The sequence below is a fragment of the Dermacentor variabilis genome, unplaced genomic scaffold, assembly GCF_050947875.1.
Source record: "Dermacentor variabilis isolate Ectoservices unplaced genomic scaffold, ASM5094787v1 scaffold_14, whole genome shotgun sequence".
NCBI classification, from domain to species: Eukaryota; Metazoa; Arthropoda; class Arachnida; order Ixodida; family Ixodidae; genus Dermacentor; species Dermacentor variabilis.
Genome location: NW_027460302.1, coordinates 5521441 through 5542165, shown reverse-complemented (window position 1 = coordinate 5542165; position 20725 = coordinate 5521441). Strand labels below are relative to the sequence as shown.

General features: G+C 49.3%; 1 protein-coding gene across 3 annotated transcripts in view; it reads right to left on the bottom strand.

The window, feature by feature from the left end:
* LOC142567741 (osteomodulin-like) overlaps positions 1 to 20725 on the bottom strand; it is a 297596-nt gene that overhangs the window by 168372 nt on the left and 108499 nt on the right. Inside the window, exon 1 of one of the 3 annotated variants that reach the window (XM_075677922.1) lies at positions 4631 to 5331. The exons of the other annotated variants lie outside the window; for them this stretch is intronic. Coding sequence (XP_075534037.1) covers positions 4631 to 5295 — 665 coding nt within the window. The 5' untranslated portion in view covers positions 5296 to 5331. Of the gene's footprint in view, positions 1 to 4630; positions 5332 to 20725 lie in introns of those variants that run through there. 3 annotated transcript variants of the gene reach the window in all.

Here is a 20725-nt window from a genome sequence, read left to right as displayed (position 1 = left end):
CACGTATGGCGAGTGCTTAAAGCCTGCTTCACTTCCGCCGCGGGTTCGCCCAGCATTGTATTATCATCTGGATCGGCCCACGTATGGCGAGTGCTTAAAGCCTGCTTCACCTCCGCCGCGGTGTCGCCCGGCATTGCATAATCTTCTGGATCGGCCCACGTATGGCGAGTGCTTAAAGCCTGCTTCACTTCCGCCGCGGGTTCGCCCAGCATTGTATTATCATCTGGATCGGCCCACGTATGGCGAGTGCTTAAAGCCTGCTTCAGCTCCGCCGCGGTGTCGCCCGGCATTGCATAATCTTCTGGATTGGCACACGTATGGCGAGTGCTTAAAGCCTGCTTCACTTCCGCCGCGGGTTCGCCCAGCATTGTATTATCATCTGGATCGGCCCACGTATGGCGAGTGCTTAAAGCCTGCTTCACCTCCGCCGCGGTTCGCCCGGCATTGCATTATCTTCTGGGTCGGCCCACGTATGACGAGTGCCTAAAGCCTGCTTCACCTCCGCCGCGGGTTCGCCCGGCATTGCATTATCTTCTGGATCGGATGTCGGGTTCTTTGGGCTCGGGCTTTGCCGCTATTCATAACAGATTATACGAAATACAACGAATCTATGGTACAACAGCAACTTTCTTTGCGCTGGCAGTAGAACTACTGGAGCCGATAGTTGAAAATTAGCGTTCTCTTTTCTATCTGTCTCATTCTACGTCTTCCTTCAGTAGCGCTTACACACACTGTCATGGACTCAAACCAACTAGTCCGCCAACGTGTTTTAATCAACGCTAGGTGACTGTCACCGCTCCATTTCAAAGGGTATGCTGATAAATCATCACCATCAGCAGTATCATCAGCGTCCAAATGTGCCACTCGTCACGCGATGTGATATGCGTGCCGCGTTACGCCGACTCTACGCGGCACGCATGTTACATGTATCGCATGAATCGATCGATACATGGAAGCTTTGCATTACAGTTGCGTTATATTACACCAGGTGTCCCGACATGTGGCAGTTGCATGTAGCAGTTGCATGTTGCATGTAGCTGGACCTGGTTGGCTCAAGTAGGCTAAATGACCATTCGTCACCGCCCCGCATCAAAGGGGAGGCCAACAAAAACCATTATCATCATCGTATCGTGCCACGGGTGGAGGGATGTGATACGTGCGCCGCTTAGCCTCGATGCCCGTGTTTACGCTTCGGTATACTTTCTGGCGCGTCCTCGCAATCTACGAACCGCTGCTGAAGAAGGCTGTCGAATCGTAGAACGCCGCGGCTACCACCAGGGAACGTCAGGCTCCGCCGACCGCAGCGCGAGCCACAGCTCGCCGTCGACTCCGGGCGGGCAGTCCGGATCGTTATAACGACGCAAACAGCCTTCGCCGCAATTGCCCTCTAGCGCACGTGCTGTTGCAAATGGAGTTCCTATGGTGCCACTCCTCTAGCTTACGCTGTGACTGCGCTGGATGCCGCGCAGGCCAGCGACTCTTTATGGAAGCGCGACAGAAGGATCACGCTGCTGCACACGCCTGAGTACATGTTGGAGTACTACAATAGCATGTGCTCCGTCTCGTGGGTGTTACCTGCGCACTATGGTGCTGCACACGGTGAGAGGAAAGAAGAAAAAAAAACAATACCAATGCACCCTGCTATACAGTATATCGTAGGCCACCAAAATATAGGCAGCATGCATGAATGGCGGAGTTGCGCCAGGAAGTAGCCGCCGATATATATTTTTAATTATTGGTAGTAGTCGCAGTACTAGCTGTTGTTGGTGTACTAGTGGTAGTACTAGGCGTATCTGTATTGATGCTGTATTAAGCTCTTGGTAAAATCTCCAGTCTAAAACAGAAAACCAACTCGCAGCGTCATCTGCCAATCGAATGTTCCAGATCATTCAATTATGCCGCAGAGACATCGCTTGGTCTAAGCCACAGCCACGTTTGTCATGCCAAACGTCACTCGTATGTTTGGTAGTGGCAGCTCACGCCATGAAGTACGGCTGTAAGATAACCTGCCAAGTAGTAATTGTTCACGCAGGAACTGCCAATACTGAATTCCAAAGGATGATTATCACTGGATAACCTTATGAGTAGTGTAGCAACACTTCATGCACAAGCCCTTGCCGATGGCATCACGTAGGCATGGAGAACGAGCGCCACTGATACCCAATTCTTAGATGGGAAATCAGTTCTGCGGAAGCGCGCAAGGTGGGGAAATTTTCACGCAAGGGAGAAATTGTCATCCAGCTGATTGTAAGCACAAAACTACAAAGGAAACTGGGAAAAACGGGTTTCTGCGAAAAACGGTTTCACAGCTGATGAAAGAATTGTCCAAGCCAGTCACTCTGCCATCTGAGCTGCTAGCTTGCTGGTAGCTGCAGGATCACGAGCGAGTGAATTTTTCTTGAAAAACTCGCACGAATTTCCTTTCTACCTTCATGCTACATGTCGTGCATATCATAGTTCTTCCGTTTGCCCAATTTTATGTGTGCACTGCCCGGCGAAACACCTCCAGAAGCGTGAGCACAGCCATGGTGAACATTTCGCTAAGCATTAGGAGAAGACACACGAAGTCGCGGGATCGAATCCCGGCCACGGCGACCGCATTTCGATGGAGGCGAAATGCGAAAACACCCGTGTACTTAGATTTAGGTGCACGTTAAAGAAGCCCGGGTGGTCGAAATTTCCGGAGTCCTCCACTACGGCGTGCCTCATAATCAGAAAGTGGTTTTGGCACGTAAAACCCCATAATTTTAAAATAGACACATGAAGATGAACGGCCAGACAAGTATATAACGATCGAGCTAAGCCTTTATACGTGTGTACTTCTTCGTCAGCGAATGTGTCTTGTAATACTTAGGCCAGTTTTCACGATGTCATACCAATTAGCTTAGTTATTTGCTCTATTAAAGGCGCAGTCAAATTACCAGAAGAGACAACACCTTAATGTGCCACATACTTCGCGCCACTGGCCAGCCTTATACAGTCAATAAACAGGGTTCATTGTTGCGTACAGCGTAAGGCCTAGGTTCTGTGACGGTAAACGCGCAGAGGACCGGACACACGCGTGCGGAACACACAGCGCAGACGGATAAAAGGAATGTTGGGCTTGACTGCCCTCACCGAGATAGGCATCGCAGTTGGGATAATAAACAGAAATGGCAAAGCATACTTCCACTTCTCTTACTTGCGGCCGGCTTCGTCGCGCATATTTTGGTACGTGAGTACTGGTACAGGCTATGATGAACGTTTTTGAGCGAAATCTGCTCGCGGCAGCTCTAAATGCTCGAATTTCAAAAATGCGAAGACAAGTACATGCCTCCCGAATACGAGGCAGAGTAGCGCATCGGCATTTCTCACTAAGCGCCGGAACCTATGACTGATGCTCGGCTCTTACGGAAATAACAGGTACATACATTCGAAATATTTTCGACTGCCCTTTGTAATTCTCCGTATTATGTAGGTCATGATAAACACGTGTTATTTCCTTTTCCCTGCGATGAATTCAGCTTTGCACTGTGAAGCTCTCTGTAACAGCTGCGAGGTCCCTGGCGTGTTGGTCCCATCCTATTCCAGCTTTCACTGCCGATAGGCTGGCGTTTGCTCTAAATCAAGATTAATGGAGCCGAGGTTGTTACAGGCAAAGGCAGCTAACTGTACAACTCAGAAATCGAGGCTTTAATAAAGGGAGAAAACATCACGGAGAGATGGGCGAAATTCTAGATTGAAATAGATGTGCTATGGACCTCATCAGCTCAAGCAGGCTCAGGACTATTTGCCGCCGTTGCGGTTCAATGGGCATGCAAATATAAATTATCACGCTCATCGTCATGGAAAGAGCAGCGCATCAGACATAGAATGTTCTGCCCGTTTCTGCGTCGCAATATTTGCTTCGTGCTAAATTTCATGCAACGTAGAGCTTTTTGGCATTGTATGAAAATGTCGCCGAACAAGTTAGATTGCCTCTTAATGCCTGCATCATTCTATTCCTACAAGTAAAACGCAAACCATAAACATTGCTCTTCACACACATTTACGGCAATAAACTGGTACAAGTGCGCTTTTACCCGATAACGATGAAAATTTGAAATGACACTAAGTGGTTGAACGGGATGTTTTCTTTTTTCTCTTTTTTAAAGAACTGCAACCTTTTTATTGCAAGAGAGGCATGGTGTTAGGAGATATTGTTTGGTCTGTGCCACTCGTGCTCGACCCAGAAAATAAACGCCGAACACTTCCTAATAACACGACTATCAAAAATATCTAGCCACGATAGCGCCACACCTCGCCGACCAGCCATGTGTTACGCACAACACACATAACACCAAAGAGAAAGAGAGAAGAAAGGAAAGGCAGAAAAGGTTAACCAGACGCACGACCGATATGTTCCAACAAAGGTCGCTAGACGAAAACAGAAGACAGCCTTTCTGGTCATCAAGGGTACACAGATGTCGTTCCCCCTTAAAAAAAAAAGCTGTTCGAGCTATACTTCTTGTGTACAATTTCCGAAAAAGTATTCTTGACAGAATATGAAGTGCATTAAAATATTCCTGCCACGTCAGTAACGTTTTGCCTACGGTTTTTTCCAGAAAACAAAAACACAGATGCTAGCATCGCGACAAGAGTGGCTCCTTACCTGAAGTCAAGATGCGCCAGCCTCGCCGCCAATTGAGGAAAGTAACTTCTGCGCAGTGACATGAGTTCATTGGCTTTGAGGACGACCTTTTGCACTTCATTGAGTCCCGCGAGTGCTCGGTCTTCCAAGCGTCCCATCTTGGTGTGCTCAATCACGAGCCGGTTCAGCCGGCTCATTCCATTGAACCAGCGCCTCCTTAGAACTCTAATGGCGCTGTTGACGACGTCGACCTGCCGGAGTCCCTGAAGGATGGCCAAGGAGCTGTCACCCAGGTCAAGCGTCGACTGCCTCACATTCAATGCTTCGATGCGGCTCGTGCCCTCTGTGGCGCGTAGCTCGAAGGGGTTCTCCATTCGAAACTGCGATTCCATGACCCTCACCGTGATGACTTGGAGTCTGTCGAACAGGTCCGGCGTCAAGGTGAAGTTGATGTGCTCCAGAGAGAGCGCGTTCAGCTTGTAGCTGCTCAGGTACCCCAGTATGGTCCTCAGGTAGTGTTCGTTTGCGATGCCCGAGCACAACACTCGGATGCCGAGGGCCACGCGTGTGCACGAACACGGGTGGATCATGCTGTCCGATGGGCAGACGGCGGACGCATATCTCGCCTGCCCCGGGAAGAACAGCGGGACCACCAGGGCGACGCGGAGCAGCCTAGCCACAGCCATCGGGCACCTGCTGCGCGAATGTCCCTGCACACAATGCCTCCCCGGGAGCCGAGGGAGTGCCTGACAATCGACTGCCTTATCGGCGCTGCATAGAAGGTGGCCGATAATGTGCCCGGCGATAAGCTGCGCGTCGGAATGGCTGCCTTGTGGATCTCATTACGCGTGCAACTGCTGGCTTTCCCCCGTTTTGCCTCTTGTATGGCCACGAATCGACGCTAACACTGGACACTGTGCTTCCGTCCGCCACAGCTTCAACTAGCGAATATGCCCGTGATGCAATCGCCCATGCTGACCATGCTCGCCAACTTGCGCGCGCTCGTCTACAAGTGTCTCAAGACAAGCAAAAATAAAGCTACGACCTCCGTCACCGCGATGTCCATTTTCTGCCCTGCGCCCTCGTGTTGCTTTGGTCACCATCGCGTAAAGTCGGCCTTTGTGAAAAACTGCTTTCCTGTTACACAGGCCCGTATCGCGTGATACGCAAAGTGACCGATGTCACCTATGAAATCGTTCTAGCCACGCCCACTACGTCCTTCGCTGTGACAACCAGTGACATTGTCCACGTTGCCCGGCTCAAGCCTTACAACTCTCCATGCACCTTGGATATTTAACAGCACCGTGACGTTGCTTTTGCCGCCGGGGGGCAATATTACGATATAATCGAGCAATGCTCAAGAGACGAGCCGAAGCGAGAACGACGAAGAAGTTGGTCGGTGCCCTTGGCACTAGCGAGTGTCAGCCTGGCTGCCTGGCTCCAGTGTAAATAGCGTGTAAATAGTAGTTTTCGTCTGTGTCTTCCCACACGTAATATATATATATATATATATATATATATATATATATATATATATATATATATATATATATATATATATATATATCGTCGGCGAAATGAAGCAGCTGGGATACAGAGAATACGCAAGAAGCACTGGCAATATGGGAGGAGTCAGAGTCGTCAACAGGGTAACGCGACAAACTGTCAGCGTCTTGGTGCAGGCGGCCAGACTTGTACACCACGGAATATGAAAATTCCTGTAGCCTCAAAGCCCATCGACCAAGCCGGCCTGTAGGATCTTTTAGTGATGAGAGCCAGCAGAGAGCATGATGGTCAGTGCCTACGGAAATAGGGCGCCCGTAAAGGTAAGGACGGAACTTCGCAACCGCCCAGACAACAGCAAGGCATTCGCGTTCCGTAATTTAATAGTTGCGCTCCGATGGTGCTAGGAGGCGGCTCGCATAAGCAATAACGCGATCCTTGCCACGTTGACGCTGGGCTAAGACGGCACCTACGCCAGGACCGCTGGCATCTGTACGTAATTCTGTAGGGGCATCAGGGTCGAAGTGGGCGAGAATGGGTGGTGAGGTTAGAAGAGTGACGAGACGAGAGAACGTGGCGGCTTCTGCAGTACCCCACGAGAATTGTACACCTTTCTTCCAAAGGTTATTTAGGGGCCTAGCAATTGTCGCAAAATCGGGAACAAAACGACGAAAGTACGAGCACAGCCCTACAAAGCTTCGAAAGTCTGCGGCTGTCTTCAGAACTGGAAAGTCTCGGACAGCGCGAGTTTTGTCGGGACCGGGCTGTACTCCGGAAGCGTCAACGAGATGGCCCAGAAGAGTAATTTGTCGGTGGCCAAAACGACATTTGGACGAGTTAAGTTGCAGCTTTGCCTTTCAAAATACATCAAGTATAGTTTTGAGACGCTCATGGTGAGTGTCGAACGTTGGCGAGAAGACGATGACGTCATCGAGGTAGCCTAGGCATGTGGACCATTTGAAACCTTGGAGCAAGGAGTCCATCATACGCTCAAAGGTGGCAGGGGCGTTGCATAACCCAAACGGCATTACCTTAAATTGGTATAGGCCATCAGGGGCCCTATAACCTAAAACTATTCCAATATGTCTCTATTCCAGTCTCCTGACGTCAAATTTGCGTAACGACCAACGCAAGCACCGGGCGGTAACCCGCATGGTTGTTTGAACAGACCAATCAAACGCTCTCCTCGTTCATAGGAGGTCACTTTTGTTTGCTTGAAAAACGAATACCATTGCCTACACTGAGCGGCTTGTCGTATATAATTGGCTGATAAGAGGCGAGGAGAAAGCTCAAGTGGAGAGGGATTCGATGGGGCCGAGCCACTGCACTGAAAGTCGATAACCGGATGAAGAGGGTGGTGCCGGCGTCTACGATTGGTCGACTTTCCCTTACTTAGCTTGCGGTGGCTGGTCGAAAATCGCGGCGGCATGCAACGGAAGCTCAAGAATGACGATAAAACGGACCCTCAGCAAAGAATAGTTGGCAGAATCAGGGGGTAAACGTGCCGAAAGTGCTCGAAAACGTTACACGGCCACGCAAGAAGTTTTATTATACGCAAATAAACCCGTGCTCTCCGGCAGGTGCGAGTAGCCAGTGCCTGAGCGATCGGCAGCAGCCATCTTTTATTCCTTTCGGAACGGGCAGCCTGCTGCTATTCAGAAGAAAATTCAGTTTTGTTCGGCATATTAATGCATCTTTAACGCGTACGCGTCACTTTGACGTGGTGCGTCTTTGCGGTTTTGTGACGACGCCTGTCAGGCAGATGAAGTGGGCGCAGCCCGAAAACTTTTTACCAATAGCCGAGGGCTAATGGTGCGGAGCGGTCGAATCAGAAATAACTGTTTTTCTTTTTTCTGTCGAATCATGCATAATCAGTGTGTACACATCATATCAGATGGGGAGGGATCGCGGTTTTCGTGACGTCGCGTGACAGACAGGTGAAGTGGGGGTGGTGGAAAAAAGCTTTTGACCAATCGGGGAGGGCTGATAGCAGAATTGGAATAGAAAAATTTGGAATAGTTTTACGTTATAGCTCCCCAGGTGTGATGAACGCGGTTTTTTCTCTATCCATATCGTCAACAGCAATCTGCCAATATTCCGAACGATGGTCAATAGACGAGAAATAGCTGGAACCGTGCAGGCAGTCAAGGGCGTCGTCTATACGTGGGAGCGGGTAGACGTCCTTCTTAATAATGTTGTTCAGATGACGGTAGTCTACACAGAAGCACCACGTGCCGTCCTTCTCCTTAACCAACACCACAGGTGACGCCCAGGGACTCGATGAAAGCTCAATGATGTTTTTATCGAGCATTTTGTTCACTTCATCTTGCATTACTTGGCGTTCCGACAGAGAAACTAGATACAGTCGTCGGTGCATAGGCGCAGCATCGCCAGTAAGAATGCGATGCTTGACCGCTAGCGTCTGGCCTAAAGGGCGATCGTCAAAGTCGAAAATATCGCGGTAGGACGATAATACTTCGCAAAGGTCTTCAGCCTGCGTAGAGGACAGGTCCGTCACAACCATTTTCTTTATGTTGGGATCGATGCCCGAGGCTGGCGCGAGGGGCATGCTAAGCTCGCGAGAAGCATCGGTCGATAACGCTGCCACGTATTGGTCGCCGAGACAATCAATGGTGGCATCAATGAGCCTTGCGGTAGAATTTGGTTTGCCAATCCAAAGTTACAGACAGGCATGCGAGTGTGGTTCGCAGTAATAGTAACTATACTGTGAGGCACGGTGACCTTATACTGTATCGGGATGTCGGGCAGAGGAGTGACGAGGTACTCGCCATCAGGAACTGGTGGAAAAGACAACAGTTCAATGTAGGCTATGGACTTTGGCGGCAGGCGAAGAAAGCCGGTGGAGCGTAAGCGACAGTGGGGCGCGTCAGAAGGTTCTGCGAGCATCGGCAACTCAAGGCGAAGGGTACTGGAAGAGCAGTCAATAAGAGCAGAATGGGCGGAGAGAGAATCGAGGCCGAGAATGAGGTCGTGGGGGCAATGAGCAATTACGGTGAAAAGGACAGGAGTGTGGCGGCCAGCGATGCTGACACGTGCCGCACACATGCCGGTAATGATACGCACATTACCGCCATCCGCAACGCGGACGACGCGTGCAGACGCTGGGGTGAGGAGCTTGTTCAGTCGTCGTCGGAAGGCAGCACTCATAATAGAAACATGTGCTCCTGTATGGATGAGTGCCGTGACAGGATAGCCGTCAACGTCAACGACAAGAAGGTTTCGGTTAGTAGGTAACGAGAGCAGATGATTTAAGGGCAGGGTCGACAACGCAGCTTCACCTCCAGAAGCTGCAGTGCCTAGTTTTCCCGCTGGGTCCGGGAGGCGATAGGCGGCGAAGAGAAGCGGCGGGGTTGGGGCGAATGAGACTGGTGGCGTCGAGGTGAGGGCGAGCGGCTGTAGCGAAGGTTCGGAGCAGGGGCATCAGCGGTAGTGGGTTCATGGCGGGTGGCATAGGGAACAGAAGGTCCAAAGGTGCGGGAATAAGCGGCGGTGTATGTCCGAGGAGGTAGTGGGCATCGGTTGCGGCAGTGACGAGCGACGCGGCCGATGCGACAGCAGTGGAAGCAGATCGGCCTGCCATCAGCGGTACGCCATGCGGACAGGTTGCGGCGAGATGGGGCAGAAAAGGACTGCCGGGGACGAGGAGGGCCGCTAGATAACTGGGGAACGCTGGGTCGAGACGTGGAACACACGGTGTTCAGACCCATGTTTCCAAATTCCTGTCTGACGACGGCCTGAATCATCGCAATGGTGGTTGCTGGCGGATCGGGAGGCGTCGTGGAGAAGGCTGGCGAACAGGCGGCCTCGAGTTCGCGCCGAACAATTCGGGTGACGTTGTCACAGGTGGTGGTCGGACGCGGTCGACCCTCACATGTCGGCGTAGCAGCAGTGTTGGGTAGCCGCGCAATGTGGTGTGAGATACGACGGCTCTTATCCTGTTCAAGGCGACGGCATTCTTTTATAATGGCGTCGATAGTCGAGACGTTGCCGAAAACAAGCAAATTGAAAGCGTCGTCGGCGATGCCTTTTAGCACATGTGCCACTTTATCTGCTTCGGACATATTATCGTCAGCTTTACGGCATAGAGCCAAGACGTCGAGGATGTAGGAAACGTATGGCTCTGTAGGTGGCTGAACACGAGAGGCAAGAGCCTTTCTCGCCGCTGCCTTGCTCCCAATGGGATCGCCGAACTGTTCCCGTAGCTGTTCTTTGAAACTGTCCCAAGTGGTTATTTCGTCATCATGCGTTTGGTGCCACACGCGTGGGGTGCACTCGAGATAAAAGATGACATTGGCGAGCATAATCGTTGGGTCCCACCTGTTATTAGCACTGGCGTATTCATAAAGCTTGATTCAGTCGTACATCGTGTCCCTCCAGGCCAGAGAACACACCTGGGTCACGATGTGGGGCAACCGTGACGATTGGAGCAGTCGGACAAGCCGAAGCTGTTGCAGAGGCGGGCTCGTCACCGGGAGGCATGGTGAGAAGCTCGGTGTGCCGACAACTTCGGAGTTCCGTGGTGAGGACGGGGATCGATAACCTCCACCAGAATGTTACGTGTGGAAAACACAGACGAAAGATGCTTTTTACACGCTATTTACACTGGAGCCAGGCAGCCAGGCTGACACTCGCTAGTGCCAAGGCCACCGACCAACTTCGTCGTTCTCGCTACGGCTCGTCTCTTGAGCATTGCTCGATGATATCGTTATATATATATATATTCCACTATTGTGCACTTTGGCATTTTGGAAGTCGCCTGACAATGCATCGCGCTTTCGGCGTTGTGGGCACGCAATATTATTCTAGAATTAATTATAAAGGAACGAAGCTTTACCCTAGACTTTCGATAGTATTATGTGATGCAAGTTTCACTCGAACCGCCGTGGTTGCTCAGTGGCTATGGTGTAGGGCTGCTGAGCACGAGGTCGTGGGATCGCATCCCAGCCACGGCGGCCGCATTTCTATGGGGGCGAAATGTGAAAACACCCGTTTACTTAGATTTAGGTGCACGTTAAGGAACCCCAGGTGGTCAAATATTCCGGAGTCCTTCACTACGGCGTACCTCATAATCAGAAAGTGGTGTTGGCAGGTAAAAGCCCATAATTTAATTTTAAGTTTCCCTCGCTTTCCGTGAGCCGCTGTCCGACTTGTTTCGAAGTAACTTACAATCATGGTATTGTAGTCAACACGCGACGCATATTGTTATTTGATAACACTCGTTAATTCATGAGGCAGACTGTCAGAAGCAGGGCTGCTTCCTGTTTAGAAGCCTTTGTGAAATTTATGGCATCCGTAGTTTGCAATAAAATACGGACGAGTAGCTCCGAGAGATTTGACAGCGTGGTGTATCCGCACACCCGCCTGTCCTGAATATAGCTGAAATGTTTGGTTAGGATGGGCCTTCCGCGGCATGCAGCGCGTGTAACGACCGGGCAGGCGAGCCTCGGCCAGTCGACTGACTTCTGGTGTTGCGCGATCGGGCAGACGCTCTCCCCATCTCCGTAATTATCGTCCAATTGCGCTCTTCACGCTTTTAAACGCGTCTCAACCCCCCACCCTCCTCGTATCCACCAACCCACTCTGCTAAAAATCATTTACGTTAGTCCCTGTCACACTCTTCAACATTCACCGGGTTGCTGAATGGCGCGGAGACCCCCATCATTCCTATAGTTCTGTTTCTTCGTGGAGATCAAAGCCATTTAACTACATACCCTCCAACCTGATTGTTGTGGCAGTTTCTTAGCTTCTCTGGGCCAGCACCCCCGTCCTTGATATATTTTGCCGTGTGCAAATCAGCGTTCTGTAGGTCTTTCTTTCTTATCCCATTTCTCTCCCTGCTTTCATTCTTAACTGCGCGTGCAAACTAGCATAACAGCCAGCCCTTCTGAAGTTTATTAACGTAATGAAAGTCAGGGGCAACGGATCAAAAATGAAGGAAGAAACTGGGGGTGCTTATTATGTTTTCCTCGGCAAGCAAGTCGTAATACTTTTGGAACGCTTTTGTTGTGCGCAGCGTGGTCGACGATTCGGTCGAGTACCAAACATGAGACGCTCTTCGACGACACAAAAGCCTGGTGGGGAGCGACAGTGTTGGTGCAAGTTTTATGCACGCGCTCTTCCCATCTGTGTGTGGAATTTTCAGCGCTGATGCGCCCCCCTCAGCAGTTGTGCTTAACACAATCCCGAATGAAGCAGAGGCGCATCACGAGCGGGGCCGCCGCGTTCTGCGCTTGGCAGAGGGAATCACCCCTGTGGAAACCCGCCCTAGGACTCCCGCTAAGCCACGCGTTGCTTTTACATTCGAAGTTTCCCTTTCATCCACGTCGCTATTTTTGAGCACCTATCAATAAACTTCCCGTTTCGTGGGAAAGGAGGGAAGGAGGGGGGATCCCTCAGAAAAATTCGGAGGAGGTTTCGATACCACCCATGGCTACGCCAATGTACATCGGTCTAAAGGGTAATAACTCGCCATAGTAATTAAGTCCGGTGTTTTTTAATAGCTGCAATGTAATGCGCTATTGAGGATTTGTACATGACAGGAAGCGTTGAAACATTTGCGTGATCTGAGGCTACAGCTTTGCATGCCTCAAAGTCAACACAAAATATTACATACCGTGTCTTCAAGAGACAACTCATTTCAGTTTGACCGTTAGGTTGTTTTGCGCCCATCAGCATAGCGCAAAGGGAAAATTCCCACCTTGTTTTTGACATAGCTGTTTTGACAAGTTACTTAGCGCAGTTATTGACTCATGGATGCAGACTCTGTGTGAAGTTTCCTGTGCAAGCGCTAGGTAGGTTATATCTGGATCAATTGATGGCTAAATTAAATGTATGGGCTTTTTATGGTGGAACAAACGATGCCCTTCTGCGAGCGACTCTACGCTACAAAACTACCACCACGACGTTGAACTCGTTCAATACGTTGAGTTTAATGTAGAAGGGTCCTTTATACATATATGTAATCATCATCGTCAATACCAAATAGGGCGAAAGAAACAGGTAATATCAATGCGAAGCATTCTTCATCGAGTGCAGCCACTCCAGTATCTCGTTGACAGTGCACTTTAAAGGGAGGGAGCGAATAAACTTTAATAACAAGAATGGCTCAGTGGCCTCAGCAGGGGTAAAATTCAATCGAAGTATAGATTACTCCACCCCTTCTGTCCGTCGCCCGGCGAATTGTCAACTCCCTATGGGAGTTAGCGCAGTCTCAAATATGCGAGGCAGTGGTGACTGGGTATGTGTCACTTGATATGCCATTCGGTTTTTGTTTGCCTTAAATCGTATATCGTGCCATTAGAAACGTTTTCTGTTACATATATATTAAATATAAACATTACATCACATATTCATATATACATGACTGCTGAATCGTACATCGTGCTATCAGAAACATTTTGTCTCACGTATAATAAATATAAACGTTACATAATATATTCATGACTGCTCTCCAAAAAGCATGAATGCTTCGCATTGCACAACTACAGTCGAGTCTGCCAAATTCTTTTAAAGTTTAGATCAGATCAAGAAGCTTCAGATGTAGAAGGCGAAACAAAGTCGCAGCCAAGCGTTCCGCTAACGTCCATATTTACAAAATAGGCGTCAATATTCCCGGAGAGGTCCACACCACTGATGTGAATGCGCGGACTCGTTAACGAAGAGGTATTTCGTTGATAGGCTAAGAGGGAGAGAAACTTGATGGGCGGTGAGGCCCGTCAAGGCGCTGCTTTACTTTTCCGTTCTCACTTTATTGTGCGGAAAAAAGTGAAGTAAAAGATTTATTTATTTATTTATTTATTTATTCACTGAATAAGACTTCCCTTTAGCAGAGGTGGCGTGATATGCTCACTATTTTATTTTATTTTGTTTTAGAGATATTTTATTTGATTACGTGCTTATCAGACCATAATGAAATCTTGTCAGTGTAACTTCGCAGCATAGAAGCATCAGTAGTTTTCTAATTACACTATTGAAAACTCAGTTATCTGTGTTAATCTTAATAGAAAAGATTAATCTAGGAAAGAAATATTGAAGGTTACAGATGAGGAAAGTACATGAAAGGGAAAGATTTGCATCCACCTGAATTGTAGCACGAAGCAACAAAGGAAAGCCATACTGGTTTCTTTGCCACTTCGTGCTACAATTCGGGTGGATTCTAATTTTCCGCTTTCAGTAAGATTTCCTGTTAGCGCGATGGTCGATTGTCTTGGAGTGAAAATAATGGATTCGGTTTCGTTAACATTTGTTACTATGAGAAAGCCAGCTTCTCTAAATTACTATTGAGATAGAAATTACATGCACACTCCAGGCGCATTTCTGGCGCCGTTGTAGGCGTCGCCGTGGTGTTCCCTATAAAGTCCGAGCGCGATAACACCGGAGCCGCGTGTCGTATGCTGCAGGTGCGAGTGAAAGCGTGCGAGGGTGAACTGAGGACGGTGGCTCGATCTCGGGCACGCAAATGAGGAAGGCGGGCAGAAAGCACGCGGTCTTCCACCACGCGCAAGGCATCAGGGGGTGGGGGCATGGGCGTGATACTTCTTAAGACACGGCCGCACGGGCTTTATCTTGAAAGCGATCTGCGGTGAGTACCGAGTCTAATTGCACCGGGCGCTCATAGCATCGTGTGTACCGCGTTCTCGCCGCTTACTTCGCGTTAAAGCCAGAGGCAGCACTAAGGCCAATACGCTCGCTGCTGCTGCCGCTCTTCCTCACGCCAGCGTTCCTTATTATGCCCTGCCACATATTCAAGCCATTTTTTAGCACAAAGCGCGCCTGCGGACGATAATCTAATGACATATTTGCGTACTTGCAGTGCACTCCCGAGAGATGGGCTATGCAACGACTGTGATGATGGCATCGGTCGAGGTCGCCATTTCGATCCCGGATGCGATGGTCACACTTGGACGAGGGCGAAATGCAAAAGAAAAAAATTGGCAGTGGCTTAGCTCGGCTATGCCAGGATATACGTAGTGAATGCTAAGGCATAGCATGGTTTGCCTTGGTTAATCTTGATTGCAAATCCAGGTTAGTCTGGTTGTCTAGCTATGTTGCGCCGTTTAGCCAGTCGTTCGGCACGCTGTTCGTCTGTTTCCTGGGCGATTAGTTTCCTCTTCATCTCGTTCCGATGTCGATTCCAGGCCTCTTCCTGCTTATCAGAATTGTCGCTGTCCATACTGCTGCCTCAGCTGTGGTTGCAGGGCCCGCGAGCTCTTCCTCTTCAATCCTCCGACATGTTATCAGGCATGCGAAGCAGCTGGCGAAGCGAGCGGAGGCGAACGCAACGACGAGGAACGCGGTGTGACGTCATGTGCCTCCTCGGAGCACGGCCACGGCGAAATCGCAAGTTCCCGCCAGTGAAGTTTTCGCTTTGAAAGAAGAAACGAAAACGCTTATTTACTTAGAATTAGGTGGACGTTAAAGAACATTCGCTGGTCAAAATAATCCTCCAGAGTCCCTCGCTACCGCGTGTCTGATAATCAGCTTGTGGTTTTTGCTTGTAGAGCAGCATCACTTCCTTAGGTTAACACATCATGCCACGATGCAATGCACCATGTGAGGCATATTTCGAAGCCGTTGTCAAATTTTCAATTCAAGCATCCCAAAGATAGTAAAAACCGGAATTGCCATGTCGCGCCTTAAGTCTTCTCTCACGAAATCCTGCATGCACAAAATGAGCGCCAGTTTTAATGCACAGGTCCGGCGCCTATTAGAAGCAGGTTAACCTAGTGTAGCAGTGGCCACTGTGGCTGAACGCTTAAAGAAGTCGGGTTCGAGGGGGACAGACGTGATTACAGAAAGCAGTAATAGCAAAAAAATAGTAGTGGCTATTCCGTACATTCGTTCAGTACCACACACGCTTAAAAATTTGCAAGTAGATATGATGTTAATGCTGCTTTCACTGCCCCCAGTAAGCTCAGTAAGATATGCGCTGCCGTGCAGAGGAGAAATGAGCAGGTAAACGGCAAAACAAAAAAGAAGAGATATTTGTCCAGTGAAGCACAATAAGAACAATAGCTTTACTTACTGTCGAATGGGGGCGGTTTATAATGTTCCCTTTAGCTGTGGTCATTTCTGCGTGGGGCAAACGGGGCGGTGCAGAGGCTAATGGAACATAAGAGAACGTTAACCGGCGGATCGCCTTCTAATCTTTCGCTACATTGCCAAGATTGTAACCGCACGCCAGAGTTAGATGAATGCGCGATATTGTACAGGCACAAGAATGAAGATACGCGTCTTTTTGTAGAGGCATGACATATGTATAATGGTGGAAGTGCGTGCGTGAGTCAGGTTTCGATTGCGAGAGAAAGAGATTAAGTGCCTTAACAGCTATCTCTCGCGTAGACCGGCACATGTACCCGACTGACACGAGGTGATACCATTCGAGAGCTTGCGCAGATGAGTATTGTGTCTTCTTCTTTCTTTTCGCCTCAGTGCTCCCTTTAGTTGATATTCGGCGTTCGTGTTGTCCACTTCTCTTGTGTCCTTCTGCACGCGTCACGTCTTTGCATAATGAAGCAGTGACTTTCTCGCAGGTTATGAACAATGACACACAACAGTGCCTCAAGTGAACAACGTGTCGCTGTGTGCTCTGTGTACTACGCGGACTAACACAAGTGGCGCACACAGAGGGTGCATCACCTCACAACTATCTCATTGCTACAAGCGCTCATTAACTCAAGCTTTGCCGATCAGCATCATTGCCGATTGCTGTCAATGAACGCAAACAATACAGAAAGCTCCGCTTGCACCGACTTCCACAGTGCCTGGGATCTGCATAATTTTTGTTCCTCCTTATGACCGTTTTTTGCACATCTGCCTTCCGGTAACATGACTTCCAACCAACTTGCTCAACGCTCTAAGAAAACACTCTCGCACCCTTCGGAACCGATCGCGTTGCCGAACAACGATCGTTGTCTTGTTTGCGTGCCTTTGCTTTATTTAAAGGGGCCCTGAATACCCCTCGGGCTCAGTGGAAAATCACAGTGCGTGGATAGCACGCGCTGCTCTCAGCCACATTGTCCAGTCGTGCGCGGCGCGTGGATCTCGCAAGCAGGGCGCCAAGTCCGCTTTCTCTCAGACACTCTCTCTTCAGCCTTTCCTGGACCTTTTATTTCGTAATATGGCAGATCCCCGCACGTGGTTGCTATTGGCAAATAGCTGACATCCATCAATCCGTAGCCCCCCGCTATGGCGTGCCTCATAATCAGATCGTGGTTTTGGGCACGAAAAACCCCGTAATTATTCAGTGATATCGTATGCTGGCGTTCACGACTTGCGAACGCGTCACATAAGCGCTGCAGCCGATTTAGATTCCTCCGCAGGCGCGCGAGATGACAGACCGAGCTGGCCCCCTCCACTCCGGGATGGACACGCGTGACTCCCTCCTCACATTCCATGACATCACCCTTCATTACCGCAACTCTCGCCTATCCCCCCCCCCCTCACAAATCCCCGTCTAAGCTCCAACAGAGCACGTGGCGCCATTTACAGGCCCACACTTTCCTCTCTCCTGCCCGACTTGCCCTTATTCACCCCGGTGCCTTCTCACCTGAATGCACGCTCTGCAGTCACCCACGAGCAGACTATGCTCATATTCTGTATTCGTGCCCTAAACACTCACCCCCTGCCTCTTGGCATGTATGGCAAAGCTGTGGGAGGCTGCTTTGGCCAGCTCGGAGCCGGATGTCCAGCTACGGCTAACGATCTGGGCAGCGGAAGTCGCCGCCAGGCATGATCTGGTGGCCACGACCGGCAGCCTGAAGGCCACCCACGGAACGGCAGCATCTTAATTTCCTTTTTTTTTTGGCCTTCACTAAATAAAGTTTGTACCACCACCACCACCGCAGGCGCGTAAGCGAACGCATAATGTCCAGCGCCCTCAGACGACGACAACATGGCTCTCGGATGACGATTGTGACGATTAACACTTTATTTGATGATAAAGACGCAAAACCTTTATCCAGAGCGCCGTCTTACTAGCTCTAGCGCTTGCTAGATATGGGCAATTATATCTGGCGCCACAGAGGCGGTTCTACGTGCTCACCCCAAAAAGCACATTCAGATTTCTGCACGTATGGCTACTAAAGACTAAGAACCGACATCAGCAGCAGCACTAGAAGAAGCGCGTTTCGTGCGTGCCCTTTTATCAGAGTGCACGAAATATGCGCCTAAATGGCTTCGACAACAGCTGTTCATTTATCGCTGCTGCTGCGTTACCGCAAGTCGGGCCCTTTCACCTGCTGTGTTCCTTTGTCCGTGCCTTTGTGTCCCTTGACCGCTTAACTGTGCGGAGCACAATGACAAGATATGCATATTTTCAGGAAATCATCCGGACGCAGCAGTTAAGATAATTGTGAATTCAGTGAGCGTTAGGAATGCGCCGAAGTAGTCGAATTTCGCTTCAGCCTTTGTTGTCACGATTTCTGGTAACAGGACAGGCGACTTGGCTGCGCCTTAATCGTGGAAGAACTCGAGTAACACAAGATGCGCTGCTAGTTGGGTAATCAAAATTACGCGTCCCTTTTTGAGAACGTGCATTGTTAGCTCAGTCGCCTGAATTGGTATTGTCATGCTAAAAAGAAAGAAAAAAAAACAGAAAATCTGGCTCTGCGACCATTTAGCCACCATGGAAACGATGGCCAGGATATATTTACTCGCCTAAAGTTGGTGCTTCTGGGTTTCAAAAAGGACGCTCATCGCGTCCGTCCGTCCGTCCTTCCATCCATCCATCCATCCATCCATCCATCCATCCATCCATCCATCCATCCATCCATTCATCCATCCATCCATCCATCCACCATCCATTCATCCATCCATATTCTATTGCCTTCTACCACGCAATTCGTAAAGGAAGTAAATAGGTTGCACTCTTTGGAAACGAACGACGAAGGCGTCAGGCTGGAGTCAGCGTTTCGCCAAGTAGACACGTCGTCAGTGCCTATGAAAGTGAAGCTTGTTTTGCGAAACCTCCCGGATTCTGCTGACCATGGATGCTGGGTAATGCTACTGCTGTTTTGTCAAATATATCACACACGAAACAGCATTCACGTAACGAATGGGCCCACATACAGTGCACGCAGATCTACTGGTGACCCGCTCCGTTCTCTGCGGCAACTGCGAAGTGAAACAAGAAACGTTGCCTAAACATCCGCACTGCAACAAATGTACGCCTTGAAGCCAATTATTCTTTTAGGGAATAAAATCTTTCTTCTGTGCGGCGTGATACGTCTGCTCACTCGAGTTGATGCCAAGTAAACGGTGGTTTTCCTCCAGATCGTGCAATAGTGAACTGGTGCTATCCCGGAGAAGGTATAAAGATTACTGAGCCGACCCCTGAGTCAGTGTAAGCTGTGGTCATGTGGATCACGTATGGAGGTTTCCATGCCTGGCAGAGTATGCATGTAATCGCTAGGTCGCAGAACTAGAAGCGCCAAATGAAGAGCCATAGGGCACTCAAAAAGCTTCGCTTTACGTATACCTTCCAATGTGCGGGTTGAATGTGCGTATTAACTTTATCGTTATGATAGTACTACCAATAATAAGACTATTATAATTATTTCTTTGTTTATGTCTTTGTGCACCTGCGCTAAAAACTCAGTGTTGTTTCTGGGCACATCAAATAAATTCTTGATTGATCGATGTTTAGTCTTAATGATTATTAATATTATTATTCTATGGTTACGCATCTTCTAATATATGTGTCTTATCTGTACATTGTGTATTGCGTTTTACATTTAAGTGCACCAGTACGAAGGCTGCGCAGCTGTTCTATTTTTTATATAACAGCTACAGTATTTGATTCGTTGGTTCATTGATTGACTCATTCATTCATTCATTCATTCATTCATTCATTCATTCATTCATTCATTCATTCATCCATTGCTTTCCTCGACAGTTTTATAACGCTAGCTCGCTGTCCCCCAAAGTTCAGGGAGCGTGAGCTGGTACAAAAATTGATTTCCACGAATAGAGAGCTGGAAAAGGAAAGAGAGAAATAAATAAAGGAAAGGCAGGGAAGTTAAGGCGCAAGTGCCCGATTTGCTACCCTGCACCCAGTTTAAGGGGAAGGGGGCTAGAAAGAACAGAAGGGCGAGGGCGGGGGAAAAGAAAACAGGAAGTGCTATACCGGTGAACGGGAGTGCGTGGCCCGCTGCGTTGTTGCCCGGCTCCACGCCGCACCTGCCACGCCCTTCTCCTTCCACTGAGTAGAACTACGGCGAGTCTGCATCCGAGTGAATCGAGCTGAGTAGGCTTACCAGCAGCGAGCTCACCGCCCAAAGGGCAATGGTGCAGCACGCGTGCGAAGTGGCCAGGCTCAGTGGAGCCCTGGAATAGGGGCACACCCGTGCTGAAGAGCCAGGCAGCGAGCGCAAGACGGCTCACCGCTAAACCCCTTGATAGAATCAATAAAGTTTTTTTCTCTCTCTCTCTCTCTTGTGAGTCTGAGCCTGAATGACCCCGACTTAGTAGAATTTTATTGATCCTGAGCCGAGTGAACCCCGCTGAGTAGAAATTTAGTGAGTCTAAGTTTGAGTGAGCCCTCAGCAAAATATATATATATATATATATATATATATATATATATATATATAT